This window comes from Panthera onca, chromosome C1, assembly GCF_046562875.1.
Source record: "Panthera onca isolate mPanOnc1 chromosome C1, mPanOnc1 haplotype 2, whole genome shotgun sequence".
Classification (NCBI taxonomy): domain Eukaryota; kingdom Metazoa; phylum Chordata; class Mammalia; order Carnivora; family Felidae; genus Panthera; species Panthera onca.
In genome coordinates this window covers 128233573-128254192 of record NC_138346.1, presented here as the reverse complement: position 1 = coordinate 128254192, position 20620 = coordinate 128233573, and the positions used below count along the sequence as shown (strand labels likewise).

The 20620-nt window shown below is 38.3% G+C and overlaps 1 protein-coding gene across 1 annotated transcript in view; it reads left to right on the top strand.

Moving 5' to 3' along the window:
* GNAI3 (G protein subunit alpha i3) overlaps positions 1 to 17832 on the top strand; it is a 38722-nt gene extending 20890 nt beyond the window's left edge. Inside the window, exons 2-9 of the mRNA XM_060626433.2 lie at positions 13 to 55; positions 168 to 309; positions 5392 to 5549; positions 7784 to 7912; positions 11019 to 11148; positions 11566 to 11719; positions 16357 to 16570; positions 16660 to 17832. Of these exons, the coding sequence (XP_060482416.2) occupies positions 13 to 55; positions 168 to 309; positions 5392 to 5549; positions 7784 to 7912; positions 11019 to 11148; positions 11566 to 11719; positions 16357 to 16547 (947 nt within the window). The 3' untranslated portion in view covers positions 16548 to 16570; positions 16660 to 17832. The remainder of the gene's footprint in view (positions 1 to 12; positions 56 to 167; positions 310 to 5391; positions 5550 to 7783; positions 7913 to 11018; positions 11149 to 11565; positions 11720 to 16356; positions 16571 to 16659) is intronic.
* Positions 17833 to 20620: the final 2788 nt, after the last annotated feature.

Here is a 20620-nt window from a genome sequence, read left to right as displayed (position 1 = left end):
TGTTTCTTTCAGGTGCTGGAGAATCTGGTAAAAGCACCATCGTGAAACAGATGAAGTAAGTTGGAACATGGCCTTTTGTAAAACTACACTTCCTCATAATGCATGGAAGTCTGTAGTATCTTTTTATTTTATGTCCGTGGTAATGATCTATGGTTTTCTTTTTAAAGAATCATTCATGAGGATGGCTATTCGGAGGAAGAATGTAAACAATATAAAGTAGTTGTCTACAGCAATACCATACAGTCCATCATTGCAATCATAAGAGCCATGGGACGGCTAAAGATTGACTTTGGGGAAGCTGCCAGAGCAGTAAGTGTTTCTCATTTCCTCTTCACTTGCTCCCTTTGAGTAGATGCAGTTAGGCAAAATTTGCTTCATGTTTTAGGGAAATGAACGTAAGCAACAAGATAAGATGTAGCAAAATACGGTTGCTCATTTGAGAAGTATTAGCAACCAGCTTTAGAAGATATTAGATTACCGCCACAAAGAGGAGTCAAGGAAATGGGATTCTGTGGGTATACTGTAGGTTTCTGTGATAACTCTTTTATTCACTTCTTTTATAGCACTGATTACTTTTATTTTATAGTATTAAATGCTAATAAGTTGAAATAATCTAAAAGAGGTGCCTCTGACTTCTGAGGTGTAAAGATAAAAGACAAAATCAGTCTCCCAAAGTAAACTTGATAAGGACATGGACACTAAGTCAAAATTTTAGGGGCGATTTTTAGGTATTCAAAGGTACTATATCCCTATACTACATTGGACTACAGCCTATAGAATTGGATGATACGACGTCCTATGATGATAATTACACATGTCAGATATTCAAAAGTTATGTTGATTAATTATAACACTTCGTGTACTATGTAATTCTTGTTTGTCAATTAGAGTGTTTGGTGCAGTGGGGAGAGGGCTAAAATGAAGGTAGGAGATCTTTTATATAGTCCAAGTCTATATTGTCTAAGAGAAGGCTTGTAAAGTATAGAATGATTCCCTAGACCTAAGGCAGACATTCGCTGTGTTCAGAGTGTTATTCCTAGGCGCTATGGACAATAAAAGGAGGCTCTGCCTGGAAAAGCAAAGCCTCTGTGTCTGTGAACTAGCTTAGGAATTCTTATCTACTCTCAACTTATCAAATAATAAGTTATTAATGCAGATTAATATTCAGTAAATAAGTGGGGAAATTGTTGATGGGAGAAATTACAAAAGGATGGTCATAATTGGATGGTATTTGACTAGGAATCTTAGAAGTGGAGTAAGGGAAGAGGAGCCAGGGAAAAGGTTGTAAAATGATTGGAGACAAGAGTAGCAAAAGAGGGGATGAGGAAATGTGTGAGGCACGACTTTTATGTTTTGTAAAAAGGTGCCATATTACAAAAATTGAAGACTTTGTTTCTCTAAGCATCTGAGAGGGAAAAGTATGCTAGTGAATGCAAGAGTAAACAAAGCATTTTTGTCTTACATCTTTCCATCCCTTCTCTACCTCCTGCTTTTCATTTCTTTTCCTTTCTTTCCTCTTCCCCCCAGCTCTCCCCAGTGTTCTTATTTTTTCCCTCCCTTTTGTCATCCCTTCCTGTCACCTAACTCTCCATCTCTGTCATGTTTTCCATATCCGATAACTGGTCAGTACTACTGTGTTTAGTCCCTTCCCTCTCTTTGTTGGCTTTTACTCCATCTCAGTTATTTACTCCTTCTCTTTGTTTCTTCCTTTATCTATCACCATCTGTCCTTTATATCTCTTAATCATCCTTCCTCCTTTCTTTTCTTTCCATTGTCAAATTAGCTGTTATTAATGTTTGTGTCCTCACACTGCTTTGTCACCAGATACAGTTGATGATTTGTGTCTTAGTCCAATTGCGCTGCTGTAACAAAATACAGACTGAGTAGCTTATAGACAACAGATATTTATCACACACACTTCTGGAGGCTGGAGGTGTGAGATCAGAGTGCCAGCGTGGTCAGGTGAGGGCCCTCTTCAGTTGCAGACTTCACTGTGTCCTCACATGGCAGAAGAAGAAGGAAACTACTTGGCATCCCTTTAATAAGGACACTAATCCCATTCATGGGGCCTCCACCCTCATGACCGAGGTACCTCCCAAAGGCCCCAACTCCTAATACTATGACATTGGGCGTTAAGTTTTCAACACATGAATTTTGGAGGGACACAGACATTCAGACCATAGTTTAAATGACCTCCTTTCATTTCTTTCCTTTGTCAGATCTGTGTCATTAATCTTTTGGTCCTAACACTCCTGTGTCACCAGACGTAGTCGACATCTTAATGCCTGTTAAGGCTTCCTGAATCACCTAGCTTTCCAGCATACACCCATCCTAATCAACAACCCTACATAATTTTTTTGAAGTTTCTCTTTTTCTTCCATATGTAAAGGTTTATATTTATAATTCCTCACTTATCCTTGTCCAGTTTCTTTGGTTGGTTAGAGAGTGAATGGACAAGAATAGAGCTGGATGGCGGGTAGGTTGCTTTTTCATATCTGCTTAAGGGTAGAGATATGAAGTTCATTGTAAAGAGAGGCCTCTTTAAAAAAAAATTTTTTTTTTGATCTTTTTATTTATTTTTGAGATAGAAAGCCTGAGCTGGGGAGGAGCAGAGAGGGAGACAGGAACCAAAGTGGGCTACATGCTGACAGCAGAGAACCCGATGTGGGGCTCGAACTCAGGAGCTGTGAGATCATGACTCGAGCTGAAGTTGGATGCCCAACCGACTGAGCCACTCAGGTGCCCCAAGAGAGGTCTCCTTAAAGTCCTATAAAGAGGGTTTATTGTGGGGAAGCAAGAGTAGGTCAGTGGAAGAGATCAAGTGGTAAGGAAAAAGTGTTGCTTCTTAAAGCAGTGTTTACAAAGTCAGGACAGCAAAAATATGTAGCTATAGTGTTCGCTGTCTCTCTGTTAATAAAGTTTCTAAAGCTAGAATTGTAGTATTTTAAAAAAAAGTAATGCTTATTGATCTTTTTGAATACCTGCATGAGTATAGTTCAAATTTCAGAATAGACTATAAAGTCTTCACATGTTAAATAAAGCACAATACTATATATACGTAGAAGGACATGCTCAGTATTATGTTTGCCAATCAGTGTACTTTTTCAACTTCCCTCAGTCATTTGTTTCTTTAAATTTTTTTCCTAAGTTTATTTATTTTGAGACAGAGCACAAGCAGGGGAGGGGTAGGGGGAGAGAGAGAGAGGGAGGGAGGGAGGGAGGGAGACAGAGAGAGAGAGAGAGAGAGAGAGAGAGAGAGAGAGAATCCCAAGCAGGCTAATGGGGCTTGAACTCATGAACCATGAGATCCTGACCTGAGTGGAAATCAAGAGTTGGACGCTTAACTGACTGAGCCACCCAGGCTCCCCAAAGATAAAAATTTTAAATAAATGGGGTGCCTTTATTTCTCTGATAGCACAGAGCCTGCTTGGGATTCTCTGTCTCCTCTCTCTGCCCCTCCCCTGCTCCCTCGCTCTCTCTCTCAAAAAGAAATCAACCTAAAAAAAAATAAAATTTTTATCTTTGAAAAGAGAGGAGGGGAATATACATGTTAGATGAAGTTTCTTAGGGATGGGCCTAAAGTATTACTGAAAGAATGCAGGAAAGCATCTTCTAGAGGAAGGCTGTTACTTGGCAAAAGTTTTTAAGGCTGAAGATCCCAAATTTGGCATGGTTGGTTTTGTTTTGTTTTGCTTAGGTGGGTGCATGAGTTTTGGGAACACAGAGGTCTTAGGAGTTTGGGTGGGGTTGTGATTTCACCTGTGGTCTGAAATGCTTTTTTGCTTGCTAGTTTATTTTCATAATGACTACTTATTGATACAATTGATTGCTCCTCTTCCCCCTTTATTTTTTCTTTAACCAGTATATGTGTTCTTTAGTATCTGATTTTAATAGTTATTTGGAAATCTCTTGAGGAAGATAAATGTGAGATTTGAGGTGGGAAAAGCATCCCATGAGACCTGGGTTTATTTATTTAAGATTTAATTTTATCTCTTAAGTACTCTACACTCAATATGGGGCTTGAACTCATAACCCCGAGATCAAGAGTTGCATGGTCTACTGATGGAGCCAGCCAGGCACTCCACAAATTCTTCTTTTTAATCTTTTTTTTTTTTTTTTTTTTAAAGATTGAGACCTTAGTTTAGTGTTAAACTTAGTTGAGTTTTTTTTTTTTTTTTTTAATTTTATTTATTTTTGAGACAGAGAGAGACAGAGCATGAACCGGGGAGGGTCAGAGAGAGAAGGAGACACAGAATCGGAAGCAGGCTCCAGGCTCTGAGCCATCAGCCCAGAGCCCGACGCGGGGCTCGAACTCACGGACCGCGAGATCGTGACCTGAGCCGAAGTCGGACGCTTAACCGACTGAGCCACCTAGGCGCCCCTAAACTTAGTTGAGTTTTAAACAAGTAAGGGTGGGTAGAATCAAGCAAAAACAATCAAGAGTTCTCATAGCCCTTTTCTGTCTTCTCTACAGCTCACATGTTTCAGGTTTAAAAACTATAACCACTTACAAAGCTCTGTCTTTGACTCATGAGTTTTGATCAGATCTCTTTGTAACTTTTTTTTCCCCTCTTTATTTTTTTTCCCCTTTCTCTCAGAGGATTATTACTCCTTGGGGAATCTAGAAACTGAATTTTTCTCTGAGGGATTTATTTCCCCCACTAGGCTTCCAGACTTCTTAACTATCTCAATTTCCTCTTCTTCCTGTTCTTCTGTCTGAGCCGGAGGGGAAGAGAACACTTTTTCCTTAAATGCAATTAATGTTTTACTTGCTCTGACGTGTTTAGACTTTACCTCTTACATGTTAGTTTATTCATTTCTGTTTTTATTGTAGGCTTCCTTTAACAGAATGGGAATATGTTCTATGTGCCCATCTCACAGACCAGTTTTTTCTGTGAAAAATCATGATTAACCAGGGTGATTTGTAGGGTAGTCAGAAGATCTTTTCAGGGGATGGTGGTATGTGGTAGAGGGACTGAAATAATTCCTCAGCTTAGCTCTGCACCTCTAACTATAGTGGAGTGAATAGGGGGAATGACTTCATTGTAAATTCTCTCAGACTGCCCTGCCTGGAAAGGTCTCTTTAATACCTCTCTTAAAATAACGTAACATACTGTGTGTGTGTGTGTGTGTGTGTGTGTGTGTGTGTGTGTGTGTGTGTGTTTTTGAGAGAGAGTGAGCAAGCAGGTAAGGGGCAGAGAGAGAGGGAGACAGAGGATCTGAAGAGGGCTTGAACTCACAGACCATGAGATCATGACCTGAGCTGAATCAGACGCTTAACCGCTGGGCCACCCAAGCAGCCCTGTGTATGTGTGTGTTTTACAGAGACTCTTGTCAGATCTTTAAGAAATGGAGAATCATTTGTCTCTCTTTCTTAATTGCTTTTTTCAGGATGATGCTCGACAATTATTTGTTTTGGCTGGCAGTGCTGAAGAAGGAGTCATGACTCCAGAACTAGCAGGAGTGATTAAACGGTTATGGCGAGATGTTGGGGTGCAAGCTTGCTTCAGCAGATCCAGGGAGTATCAGCTTAATGATTCTGCTTCATAGTAAGTAATTTTTCCCTGTGAAACTATAACAGAAAATAATTTGGTGACCCTAACAAAGTTCATTGTTCATAAGGAAACATTTAAGTAACAGACACTCTTAGAAGTCTATAGTATCCCTTGTAAAGATGGTTTCAGTTTAGGGCTATATAGCCCGTGGTCATTTTGTATGACTTGGAGAAAAATGTTTCCTCTTGAAATGTAAATGGGAGAATTGGCACGATGAAAAGTAACTCCATGGTAGTTTATAATAAGTAAATGAAATAGAGAAATCTTTTGCAGCTGGATCTGGGATCTCTTCCAATGCAGTTTAAGTTCCCTCTGCATAAGGACTTTGCCAGCTAGTGAGGGAAATTAGAATAGTGATATCCCTTTTTATGCACCCAGCTCTGTGACTGGGCTGCACTATGGATTTCTCTGGTACTAGTCATCACTTATAAATCTTTTGCCAGATCACAATAGTAGACTTTGTACAGAAAGAGAATGTTGAGTCTTGGAAGGAAGTCAAAGCGTCTATTTGTCAAGGAAATTCTCTTAAATGTTACATATTTAGAGAATTTGTAATTGTTACTTATGCTAGGCTATTACATGCTATCCTATTTTGCTTCTTTTACGTTTATTTATACGACCTGTATCCAGAATGTATTTTTTGAATGTGCCTTTTGGGGGCTTGGTGAGTTCTTGGTACCTGTATGCATTTCTGTATTAATTGAAGGCACTTCTGAGCATTAAGATATTTTCTTCAATAATCTGTTTTCATATTTTTCTAATTTGTTCTAGAAAGAAGTTAAATTAAAAATTTTTTAATGTTTATTTTTGAGAAAATGAGAGAGGCACAGAGTGTGAGTTGGGGAGGGACAGAGAGAGAGGGAGACAGAATCTGAAGCAGGCTCCAGGCTGTGAGCTGTCAGCCCAGAGCCTGACACCGGGCTCGAACCCACAAACTGAGATCATGACCTGAGCTGAAGTTGGACCCTTAACTGACTGAGCCACCCAGGCACCCTGAAAGAAGTTAAATTATATTTGAAAAACTTAGTTATTATTTAAATGAAAACTTAACTTTAGAAACAAGGATCTTTTAATATGTTTTAGTTGCAAATGTTGGTAGTTTCAATAATTCTCCCAATAGTCATGAAAGGTAGATTGTAATTATTACCTTTTTTTAAAAAAAAATCATACTTCATTGAGCTCTGAATCGTCTAACTACACCAGAGAACATGTGATTTATAGAGTTTTCTCCCCCTGAGTTTTGGTTGAGGCTTGACTGAGTCCTTAACATTAATAGTAGTACTTAGTTTTATAGAAGCTCGTTAATGATTCACTTATAATGGTGCCACCTGTTCTTCAGTTTTCTAGCCAAAAAAATCTTAAAATGTTTTTTCAATGTTTATTTTTATTTGAGAGACAGAGAGAGAGTGTGCGAGCTGGAGAGGGGCAGGGAGAGAGGGAAAGAGAATTCCAAGCAGGCTCCAGGCTCTGTGCTGACAGCTTGTGCAAGCCTGTGCAAGCCTGATGTGGGGCTTGAACTCACGAGCCATGTGTGAGATCATGACCTGAGCTGAAGTCGGATGCTTAACCAACTGAGCCACCCAGGCGCCCCTAGCCAAAAAATCTTTAGAAACCCTGAAATTACCAGAATTTTAATTTAGCTTTGAAGCAGTCTTTTAATTATTTCACTGAATACTTACAATTTGTTTTTGGACTTAGATTTTTAAGAAAACCACAAGTTTTCCATTTCATGAATGAAAACAGGAAATATGGAAAAATGGAAAATAGTTCTCATTTTAAGTTTAGTAATGTAGACACCATTCTCTAATGTCCTATCAAACATCAGAGCCTACAAATGACCCATTGACTGTAAATGTCTGAGGGCTTTTGTTTTGGTTTTGTTTTCGTGCTGTGCAATGCACAGTTGATTCAGTATTTAGCATTAAATTTCAGGAATCTTTCTTTAATAAGAATAACATCTCGATATTTGTTTTTAATTGGCCCTCATAGTTTTGGTAGAATTAAAACCACTTTTGTGTGGTATGTATAGAACTTTAATTGTTCTGTGCTAGGTTCATGCTTTTTCTCATGATGATTTCTGTGATACTGCAGGTCTGATTTTGTTCTGCCACTTTAGTGACAAGTTCAGAATCTACTTTTGGTAAGGAACGAGTTTATAGTTTAGTCTGTTGACTTGCTGTGCACGTGGTTGGCTTCACCAGGTAAAAATAAATGTATTTTTTATTTAGTTACCTAAATGATTTGGATAGAATATCCCAAACCAACTACATTCCAACTCAGCAAGATGTCCTGCGGACAAGAGTGAAGACCACAGGCATCGTGGAAACGCACTTCACCTTCAAAGACCTATACTTCAAGTAAGTCCTCAATTCGCCTTTTTGCTAGATGTGCCAAAGACAGATATCTTTCCTTTAGTTAATCTCTTAATCAGGGTAAAATTTCTCTAGGCAATATTCTTTGGTTTAAAAACCTACCGTCATGTTCGTCAGCCAGTATTTGAATGTTTTAACTGAATGGGGGCCCAAACCTTTCTTCTTTGTCCAGATAACATCAAATATTTTTGTCCATTTGGAGGAATTTAAATTCAAAATTAAAGTGTAAATATCAATAAAAGTAATCATATGGTTATCGGTTTATTTTATTTTTATTCTTTTCAGCTGCTTTTTTGTTGGAATCATCAAAACAGGTATTGAACGTTTGTCGTTTAGAAAGGTAACAACAATACTAAGGCTAGAAAACTAGTTTTTTGGCTTAGTCGTGTGGCTTTGTTCTGCCATTTTGATATTAAAATAGAAATGCTTTACTCACCCATGTCAATCCTTCCTTACTGGAGTGCATTTCCCTTTAAGTTTAATGGAATGGAGCTGATACTGTCATGGCTCTTGGACTGCATTGTGCACAGTATCATGCACAACTGAGTTTTTAATGTAGTATAGAATGGAAAATCAATCTGGAGATAGAGGTATTTTGGGGAACTATGATGATATAGAAAAAGTGGTTGTTTTAGAGAGAGAGAGAATTCTAGAATATGAATACAAAGGACTTTCTCATTAGCATTAGTTATTCTAAAATAGGCTTCAGCTTATCTGTGTGTTAATGGTCTTTTGTAAATACTAGAACTGTCTTTTTGGTTCCCACTTTCTGCTTTTGTGACCTTTGAGATTAGGAGTAAGGTTTTCCCCTTCACTATATGATGTTCTTTCCAGTTGCTTCATTATGCTTGTATGTAGCCTGTGATACTCCGCAGTGTCAAACGCAAATGTAACTTCTAGCTAGGAGCTTCTCAGTTTTTTTCTCTCTGAAAATATTTGCTTCGCAGGATTTGTGAAATCCACACGGAGTTTAGGTATTACTAGATTCCAGTGGAGGTCTTGAAATCTTAATAAACCAAAACAGGTTTGAAACATGGTGCAAAAAAATAGTAGTTCAGCTGAATATTGGTAGAATAGGAGAGGTACTTCTCTTTAGCACTGATGAATTTATCTAACTAGAGTAGCAAAGACCATATGGATTTATCTATCACCCATGAAGCCATAAGAATGAGATGCCTTTTGTGTACAGTAAGATTAGTAATCCATTTATAATTAAATGCGGTGAACCTTATTTAGTGCGGGAAACATTCTTGTTGATGTCATGGATTGATCTTTAGTTGGGTAAATCCTGTTGGTCTTCTTACGTCAGGATCAGTAGCCAGGCTTCGTTAAGGTGCTGTACCCACTTAATTGTTGGCATGTAGATATCTTGTTATGAAGTACTATCACTTCTTCCTTTTCCTCTTCTCTCTAGGCAAAACCACTATCCATTCATTCAAACATTTATTGAGCATCTGCTATATGCAAGGCATTGTGTAATTGCTTACTTGCCTCTCAGTTATGAGGTAATGTTTATAAAATGTTCATCTGTTAGTAAATTATATTGTAAATGTTAATATGTGCTAAAAGCCCACCTTGGGGACATCTTAATATTCTTCCAGTTTCATGGACTTTGTAGAAGAAAATGAAGGGGTAAGCTGAAATTATTGGTGTACCAGTGTGTGTCTCCCCTTGAGAGACTTTTATGGTGATATATATGATGTCCACTTTCCTCAAACCTATAATATGACCCTGTATCAAAGCCAGCTTGTGATTGTATCATTCCAGTTGTCATGACCAAAGGCTGGAAAAACAAACAAACGAAAAAAAGGTGCTAAATCAACCAAAAGAAAAGGCTGAGTCATGAAGAGATAATATGATTGTTCTTTTCAAATGTACATTGAGAAATTACTCAGTGATGTCTTATTTCTCTCAATTTCTCGGGGAAAATTCTTTGGAAATAGACCCCTCGTCACCACTGTCGATCTTGACATACCAAACCTACCTGCATACCTCCTCAGACACTGGTACCAACTAACAGACAAAGCACTGCAGGTGTTCCCCTTACTGTAGGAAGTAGATGAGGATGCTGTTGACAGAAGTACAGCAGTTGAGCCAGGATATTAAGTAAGCCCCCCAAAAGGGAGTGATGGACTGAAACTCATCTGGAGTGGAACATAAAGTTTGTCAACAGCTGAGTTAGCTTTAGATGAGACCTAAGAGTTCGGAAACACTGGCTAAATAAGTTTGGTTTTTAGATATTGGGTTCTTAGAGTCCTACCCTGAAATACAATTTGCCTTCTCCATAATTAATCTCTAAAATATTTTTTCCTTAAAATAAGGAACCTCAGCTTTAAAAAACCTCAGCTTTAAACCTTGGCTTTAAAAAAGGAAGAATTTTTTTTTTTACAAAGTAAGGGAAAGAAACATTTTGGAAGCAGAATGCAAGTTGGAGATTTCTAGTTTTTCAGTGTTCTCTTTAAAGAGTAAACCATTTCGAGAGGTAGAGTGGTGGTGTGGGTAAGAGCCAGGGCGCTGGAGTTAGAGTGCCTGGGTTCAGAGCCCCAGTCCCCATTTGTTAGTAGTGTGCCCTTGGGCAAATTACTTAACATAGCTGTGCACTGGAGATGATAATTGTACTTATAGGAGTGTTGTGAGGGTCAAATGAGTTAATGTACTTAAGATGTTTAGGATTGTATCTGGCACCATGGTAAATGGTAAATATTAGTTATTCTTGCTGTTATCTTAAGTTATATTATTCAGCTCTTCATTTTTCCTGTCTTTTTTTTCCCCGTCTTCCTTTAATCCATTTCAGTGCTTATTCTGCTGATTTTTGAGATATAATTTCATCTGATAGAAGCTTTGATAGAGAAGGCTCAGCTAGTTATTTACAATGAGAATTTTGATTATCCCTAGATTTTATTTGCTCATGTTATTCTCTTTTGACCATGGATTATTAGTTCGACTACATTTTATCTGCTGCTTGTTTGTCTTTTCTGTTATAAATGGGGTGTTCCACACGCAATAGTGGGAGGTTCCCTAAACATTTCAGTTTAGGGAGAGGTGTGTTTGTGACCTTGCTGAATTTGTGCTTTCTTTCCCTTTACTTCAGGATGTTTGATGTAGGTGGCCAGAGATCAGAACGCAAAAAGTGGATTCACTGTTTTGAGGGAGTGACAGCAATTATCTTCTGTGTGGCCCTCAGTGATTATGACCTTGTTCTGGCTGAGGATGAGGAGATGGTATGTTGGGTTTTCTGGTAAAAAGGCAGTCTAATGCAGCCAGGAAATGGAAAATAACTTAGGAAGATTCAGTGCATACATTTGCTCTTTGGACCAAAACTTGATTCCTTAATTTTTTTCCCTGTCAGTGGGTTTAGAATTTTAAAATACTGATCCATGCTCTATTAATTCTTAAGAGATATGACAGCACACTGAGTATGTGGGCAGGATTAAGTGCTCTTGGTAGCCATTCTTCTTCCCATCTCCCAACCTCCAAGAATTACAAAAATGAGGACTGGATTAACTTTTGAGTTGTCAGTCTCTGGTTTATTTCCATGAATGCCATTCAGTGCTTTTAAAACTTGTTGGTCTGTTTTTTCATTAACAGTTAATCCACTTTTGCTTTCTGTTACTGACATCCTTTTTTTCCCCCCTCAGAACCGAATGCATGAAAGCATGAAACTGTTTGACAGCATTTGTAACAACAAATGGTTTACAGACACTTCAATCATTCTCTTCCTCAACAAGAAAGATCTTTTTGAGGAAAAAATAAAGAGGAGTCCATTAACTATCTGTTATCCAGAATACACGGGTAAGAGATCATGAACGATTTTGTTCACACTTCAGTGGCATTCCTATACCTGCCTTTTTATTTTAAACAATGCATGTATAACCTTATGGAGTGTTCACTGGTAGTGGTATTAACATTAAGCATGTGATTAAGACCAGTTAAGTCTAAAGTGCTGTTCCTGACATAATTGAGTTTACTGTGTTTATTTTATATTTCTGTCTTCCTCACTGTTTGAGGAAAATAGAGAAAAATAAAAATCAAAATTTGGTGTAAGTATGTTAAAAAAATACGAGAAGATGCAGTCATTGCACTCAAGACACAGTAGTTGTAGAGAGAGGGGCACACATAAAGAATTTCATTATAGTATGAAATGCTCATTAACAGAAGACGTGGTTACTGCTGTGGGTTCAGTGTCCTCTTTTTGCCAGAGGAAATGACACTTGGAGTGAGATAACGAGAGGATGAATTAGAAATGACGAGGTAGACTGAGGAATAAAAGCATTTTAGGAAGAAGGAATAACCTGTAGGAAAATAATGGAGGTTTAAAAAAAAAAAAAAAAAAAACAAAAAACAAACATGATGCATTTTGGAACCTAGAAGGAATTTGGTATTGTCAGAGCTTAAAGTGATGGGAGGGAGTTGTTGAAGTGATGGGTGGGATGCTCACGGAGGGCTTTGTATTTCATACTGAGATAGGGGCAAGCTGTCCAAGGATTTTGATTCGGATACATGATATAGGAGAAACTGCTTTAGAAAGATGATACAAGGGAGCCTGGATGGCTCAGTTGGTTAAGCATCTGACTTCGGCTCAGGTCATGATCTCACGGTTCGTGGGTTTGAGCCCCACATCGGGCTCTGTGCTGACAGCTCAGAGCCTGGAGCCTGCTTTGTATTCTGTGTCTCCCTCTCTCTCTGCCCCTCCCCACTCTCACTCTGTCTCTCAAAAGTAAACATTAAAAAATTTTTTTTAATTTAAAAAGAATAAAGCATAAAAAATATGAAAAAGAAAAGAAAGATGATATAATAAATGGCAATAAAGATGGATAGTAGGGGAGTTGAATTAGTAAGGAGTCACTTAGGATACAAATAAAAACTTCAGGTGAAGATACAGGGATATATCATAGAAGCCAAGGGCAAGAACGCAGACATATCTTAAGAATGCATTTAGAACTAGGAAATAGAAAAGTGTCAGGGATCCTGGAAGTACTTCTTTCCCCATCTCTTCTCTCCTTCTGTATATCTTCTTTATTTTTCTCTGCTTACCAACTTTCTGTGCTACTCAGTTTATGTGATATAAGATGGCCCTGCCATGGTCTTTCTCCTGCAGTTAGGTAGGTAGGTAGGTAGGTAGGTAGGTATGTAGGTATGTATGTATGTATGTATGTTTATTTTGAGAGAGAGACACACACAGAAAGAGAGAGGGAATACCAAGCAGGATCCATGGTCAGCGTGGAGCCGACATGGGGCTTGATCCCACCACCACCATAAGATCATGACCTGAGCCAATTTCAGGAGTCAGGCACTTAACCATCTGAACTACTACCCAGGCACCCTTTTCTCCTGCATTTAAAAGGTAAGGCTCGGGCACATGGCTGGCTCATTTGGTAGAGCATGTGACTTTTGATCTCAAGGTTGTAAGTTTGACCCCATGTTGGGTGGAGAGATTACTTAGAAATAAAATCTTAAAAACAATTTTTTTTTTTTAAATAAAAGACCAGGCTAAACTGATAATGGTTGGCCCCATGTTCAAATTCCTAGGGGACAGATTCTGGCCAAGGTTAAGCCAGGTAAAAATACTTAGCCCAGTTAATGTCAGGGATGCAAACACGAAATGCCAGGGCTGCACCACTATAACCTTTAGATCAGAATTGGATATTTTCAGGGAAGGAGAACTTTTTTTTAGCTGTGCAGACACTGTAAATGCTTTCTGTAATAAAGTGAAGAGGGTAGCTAAGGTAAAGAAGCCAGAAGAGTCAAAGGTACTCCCAGAATTCTGTCTTGATTGGCTGCTGGTGCTGTGGTCTCTAATTGATATTTAGGAATATTGATTTTGAAGTATCTGAAGAACATCCAGATGGCGGTATCTAATAGGCAGGTGTATATGTGGCCTTGGAGTTCTGGGAGAGATTGGGGGTTAGATATATTGATTTGAGATCATGTATAAATACAGCATGGAAATGGATCAGATGACATGGGGTGATGATATAGAATGAAAACAGAAAAGGACCATGGATAGAATGAGAGAGAATTTCAGACTTTTTTGGCAGGAGAGAAAGAAAGGTTTGTATTAGGTATAAAGACGAGAACCAGGAGAGCCAAGGTATCAAAAGCTAGGAGTTTAAGAAGTGAGTGAGGGGTGGTCAGCAATGTTGTGTACAAAGTAAGATACACATTGAAAAATGGCCTCTGGAGTTAGCGATCCAGGAGATCGTGAGTGTTACTGAGAGCAGTGTCAGTAAGAGTAGAGCCAGGACAGTGAGTTACTGAGTGGGAAGTGGAGAAATGAAGATAGGTATAGCCTACTGTAACTTGGATTACAGGGGAAGGAAAGATTTAAGAATGTTCATAAGCTTGGAGGTAAGATTTTATAGCAGAAGTTGTAAAAATTGGATGTAATTGATGGAGCAAGATTTGTAAGCAGGTGGGAAAGGAAGGAATCAAGGAATTCCGTACAATGGAATTATTATTATTATTATTATTATTATTATTATTATTATTATTCAGCCATAAAAAGGAAGGAAGTACTGATACATGCTACAACTTATACGAACCTCATAAACATTATGCCAAGTGAAAGGAACCAAACACAACAGGTCACATTTGTGTGATTGTTTTGTGTGATATTCCCCAAATAGACAAATCCATAGAGACAACAGATTGGTTGGTGGTTACCAGGAGATGGGGGGAGGTACTGTGGGGAGAATGAGGAATGATTACTTACTGGGAATGGGTTGTTTTTCTGGGTTGGTGAAGACGTTTTGAAACTAGAGAGAGAAGGTGGTTGCATAACATTGTGAATACATTATGCCACTGTATTGTGCACTTGTATGTTATGTAAATTTCACCTCAACTTAAAAGTCTTGGTAGAGCAGTTAAATTTTGAACCAGAAGGGAGACCTCTCTAAGACCAAAGGTATAAATAAGTGGAGATACAGGTAACTTTTTAAGTGAGGTGGTGGGCTAAAAAGTTGAGATGTAGCGTAAGCCCTCTGGCCTTTCTTTGGGAATTTGCAAATGTAGTCAGAATCAGGAGAGAGGTGAGTAGAAAAGTAGCCAGGTTTTAAGGTGGAGAGAAATCTTAAGTCGAAGGATTGACAGTGTTCTAGCTGAAAATCTTCCACATAGCAAAGAGCCCTCAATATCATAGCTTTTTTTTTTTTTTTTTTGTGGTGAACTTGTAAGCCTGTCTTGCACTGGGTTCGTTCTTCTTAAGAAGTCTCACGGTCCTCATTTCCCAAGTGTCAGTATCTGTTCTACCAGCCAGAATTCGCTTTTCAGTCCCCCTCTCTCCTTTAATATACAGAAGTTCTGCAGAGCTCATGAAACCTATTTCAAGCACCTACCAAGCTGTCTTCCTTTATTTCTTTAAATATTCTGCTTAAATAACATTCCTTTCTTGTTGGTATTTGTTGCTGTTTCTTTTTTTTTTTTTTTTTCAACGTTTTTTTTTTTTTTTTTTTTTTTTATTTTTGGGACAGAGAGAGACAGAGCATGAACGGGGGAGGGGCAGAGAGAGAGGGAGACACAGAATCGGAAACAGGCTCCAGGCTCCGAGCCATCAGCCCAGAGCCTGACGCGGGGCTCGAACTCACGGACCGCGAGATCGTGACCTGGCTGAAGTCGGACGCTTAACCGACTGCGCCATCCAGGCGCCCCTTTGTTGCTGTTTCTAACGTCACTTAATTTCACAAATGTTATTTGTGGAAAACAGCCTCTGGTTTACAAGAATAAAGTATTGTGTTTTTGTTGTTGAGTTTTTCCGGTTCTGTAGTCAGTTTCTAGGGCAATTCTAAAGGCTCACAGGCAGTTAAGATGGTGTAGAAGCGTGTGGGTAAGTGTTAAGAGTTGAAAATAAGGTTTTCTTTTGAGCCCCCTCCCCTTTAAAAAGTGACAGCTTAACTGAGATAAGTTAATAATTTATATGCCACAGAAACACATTTTAAAGGGCATAATTCAGGCCCCTTTCCCTTTCACATGTACTAGTTTACCTTTCATTAAATTATTGCCATAAGGCTCTGAAGCTAAGCTTCCTTAAAACTGGTATGATTTTGAAAAGAAGCATGACTAACTCTTTTGAATTGTTTATGTCCAGATCACTCCAAGGAGCACAGGCTCTCTGACCTTTTCAACAGTTGTGTCCTAGCAACGCATCTTCCTACTTCCCTAGTTTCCTTTTATACATTTTTGGTTTTTTAGCTGAAAAGTCTAAATGAAAGGGGAAAAAGGAAAAGGCTCGTTTCCCTAGATCTTTTCGTGTGATGATTTTGTTTTACTTAGAGTCTGCTCTCAAGAAAGCCTAATGATTATAGAATTAAAGAAATCTGTCTATATTCATTTGGGTTATTCCCTCTCTTCATCAGTCAGTGGGGATGGCCTGACTTAGTTGAGTGCAGGCAGCTATTATAATTTAAACTGAGAATATTGAGTGTCTGCTTCAGGTTCCAATACATATGAAGAAGCAGCTGCTTATATTCAGTGCCAGTTTGAAGATCTGAACAGAAGAAAAGACACCAAGGAGATCTATACTCACTTCACCTGTGCCACAGACACCAAGAATGTGCAGTTTGTTTTTGATGCTGTTACGGATGTCATCATTAAAAACAACTTAAAGGAATGTGGACTTTACTGAAGAGGGTTGGAGATTAATGAAAGGTAAAACTTCAGACAATTTAGTTATAGTGCTCTAGTGATGTCCCTGGACTTTGTAAACTATTCTAATTAAGAATGTTCTTCTTTTCTAGTTATTACAGTGTGGAGTGTTGAGACCAGACTTCTTTTGCTGTCTCATTGGGCAGCTGCAAGCATGAACGGGACCAGGGAATGGCAGCAGCATGCAGAATCTTAGCACTCTTTAGCACAATCTTCTGTATTAGGGAACTCTTAATTGACATGAGATGCTAAAGTCAGACATTGGAATTGGAACGACTGTATAAAGTATGATTCGATCATTAAGACATCACTTGGATTTCATAATCTCAAATGTTTAGGGCCGATGTGAAGTTGAGGTGCTGCATTCCAGAACTTTAATATGTAGCTTACTCTTTTTTTTCCTTCTTAACAAACCACCAGTTCATTTTTAAAGTTTTTTTTTCATCAAGAGAATAATGTTACTAAATTTTATTTCTTTGTTTGCAAGAGAATCTTTATTAAAACACAATCTTAACTATGCACATGATGTGACCAGATCATCTTGAAAATACTCCTCTTAGTAGGAGCTCTTTGTTTTTAACTTTTGGTATGGTCAGAACATCATATTTCCATAATTACTTAATTCTTTATGGTTATTGGGGCTATGACTATAGCTTTTTTGGATGAAATTTATGTTACTCTCCTGCTCAAAGTACCATCATGGTTTTTAAGTGGTAATTACATTGGAGAGTTCTGTAATAAGATTCTCACTCTCTAACTTTTGTTTAAGTTTATGGTTTAAAGTTAACCTGGTTTATGCTGATTACCAAATTACTAGGTAAATGCTGATGTAGGATGTAAAGTTAGTTTCTTGGATACGGACACACCCAGGGCAGCTGTCAATTAGAAATGCAAATTGCAAAATTCCAAATGGAAACCGTGACTTTGCTGCTACATATCTACTAAATTGACCACTTTGGTTCTTGCTTGTTTGTCTCAGTCATAGGGAGTTCTGTAAAAGATGCCCCTTGTTTTCCATCTTCCATGGCCTTTTCTGTTGGGAAACATCTAAAGTGTATTAACAGTGCATGCTTTTACTTTGTAAATGTGGTGCCAAATCCCTGTTTGCCATTGTTTTTATTGTAGCAATGTTAATTGTAGTAATCCTTAGTCAGTACCTTCTTTTGCCGAAACTCCTGCATTTTGGGACTTTTTCCACTATGTTGTATGTACAGATTTTAATCTGTTATAGTTGGCAGCAGTATTAAAATGGTGAGTAAAGAGTCCAGGTTTGTTCCTGTTTGTAATTAGTCCTTTCTGGAAATATTTTCTTCTGTTTCTTTTTGTTCCTGCTGAATGTGCTTTGGCCTTTGTCTGAGAGTGGGTTTAGGTAGAGGGTTCCCTGAAGGTCTAGTCTTTTGGTGTAGTAGTATTGTTTTATTTTGGCCTGACTGAGGGTCTTATGTCATATCTGTGTCAGTGACATGCAGTCATAATCCATTTTCCGGGTTTACATTTTGGTTTTGTGGAGAGCTTTATTCACCTCGGCCTGTAGGTCCTTTTGTATAATGTACAGCAAATGTCTTTAAATATCGAATGGGCCTTTGGGGGAAGGCAGATGAAGAGAATGTATTGTGAGCATTCCAAATCAGCAGTTTGAGCAGTGCCTTTGGGGTCCAGTCTTTTCAGATTGGATTCTATGTCATCTTTTGATGTGACCTTTTACTAGTTTAAAAAAAAAAAGAAAAAGGAATGATGGTCAGCAAAGCTAATTCAGAAAGCAAGCCACAGCACAGCACTTCAGTGCCTTTATTGGAATTTTTTTTCTTACTCTTTTTGGAAAAGTATAACTATGCAGATGCTATAACGGTACTATCTAAACAATTTCTTTAGGGCTGGGAAAACTGCATCTAAAAGAAAGAAAAAATGATCAGCTTCGATTGGTGATTAGTTTATGCCCACAATGTAGATAGGACTGATAGTTCCTGTTCATTTTGAATAATCTTTTCCTTATTGTATTTTGTGATCTAGAATCATCTGGAAATGAGAACTCATGGAATATTGTTTTAACTGTAGTCTTTCTATAGTCAGGGCTAATGGGATGGTGTTGATGATAATCCAAAATAACAAATAATCTGAATGCGTTAATTTTACTTTGAAATGCACCTTGTATTTTCATTTGAATATGTCTATCTGATATGTTCATTTTTTAGCTTTTCTGTTAATGAAAAAATAGTAATTCTCTGATTTTTTTGCCCCCATGCCATTTACATTTTTCTTTATCTACATGAAGATCACCCCCTACCCTACCATCCCAAGTAATTTGTCTAAATGCACATTCCTGGAGGACACAGGGACACAATTCAAGTCATTGTTTTTCAGATATGCCTTAAGTCAAAATCACCTGGATCCATTTCAGAGATTGACTCTTGGCTGGTGGGCCTAGTGATCTATCATTTTAAAAAGGTGATTCTTACCAGCTTTGCAAATCACTGTTGTGTTTTGAAATAAAAGATCTTTTCTAATAGCAGAGCCAGAGTGTGGGGGTGAAACATCATGTGTACTAGCCTGGAGAAAAAAGGATTGGTATTTGTAATCAAAGAAACTAAAAGTTGCCTTGTGTCTTTTCTGTGGAGAATGCTGGAGGTTTGTGATGGACTGCATTTCAGTATTCATGTGGCCAGGCTTTGGACCATCTGAGAAACCAGCACATCTAAGAAAATTAAATTTTAATGAATAAAGAACAGTAAATAGACCCTAGTAGGAAGGACTGGAACAATAGCTTTATTTTGCTGTTCATTTTGTTCCATCTTCACCTGATTAAAACCTTGGGCTGTAGAAATGCCATTCATTAGGCTCTATTTAAAGAGGATATAGTCTCCTTAAAGGCCAGTCTTGCCCGACCTTACAAACTCAGCCTTGCAGCAGATTTCACCTCCTGGCACAAAAATTCCAAAAACTTTTACAGTTATTCATAAGTGGATCTTGGGATGACATTTCATCTTGGACAGTTTAAATTCTAAGTCTCTAGTTCAGTGTGTCATTTTATTATTGTTTCCAATGACGGATTGTTATTTTTTATAAAGTGCTGCATTCTAAGAATAGATGGACCAAATTTTAAAAACTATTTTCTTGCCTTGTTTCTTCTTCTTTTATGTGTTCTATTTGTGTTTTATTATATACACATTTTAGAGCATTTAAAAATAACTGCTGGTTCTTCTAATTCATTTGCCCACCTTATATTCTTATATCCTAGCCACTGTCCTATTTGTAGCTGTGACTTTCTTTGTACATTGCTTGTCTAGCCTGACTAGTTGTTTCATATATTTATACATTTGTTTAGCATAGCTCTGGAGAATCGCGTTGCACAGCTTGTTGCTGTATTGGCAGTTACATATAAGGTAGTCTTTCATTCCCATTAAAAACCTCCCTTTGGTTGATCTTTTTTACCCCTTTCAGATGTTCAAATGTTTATTTATTTTGAGAGAGAGAGCGCGAGTGTGCGCGTGTGTAAGGGGCAGAGAGAGAGAGAGACCCAAGCAGGCTCCACGTGTTAGCACAGAGCCCAATGCAGGGCTCGATCTCATGAGTCATGAGATCAGGATCTGAGCCAAAATCAAGAGTAGGACGCTTAACCAACTGAGCCACCCAGGTGCCCGTCGCCTTCCAGATGTTCAAATAAACCACAGTCCTTTACTCATTTAAATACAACTAAACCAGCACTAATTTTCTTCACTCTTACCACTTATGAAATCTTTCATATCTTATACTGACTTCAATTTTTTTTTAATGTTTATTTTTGAGAGAGAGAGCATGCGTGCGCATGAGTTGGGGAGGGGGCAGAGAGAGAGGGAGACATAGAACCTGGAACAGCTCCAGGCTTTGAGCTGTCCGCACAGAACCTGATGTGGGACTTGACTCCACAAACCGTGAGATCACAACCTGATCTGAAGTTGAACGCTCAACTGACTGAGCCACCCAGGTGTTCCTCTTATACTAACTTGAAGAACAAGGTTATTTCAGTTTCCTAGTACTGCCAGCTCATTCTCCAGGCTTCACAGTACAAGTCAGAGA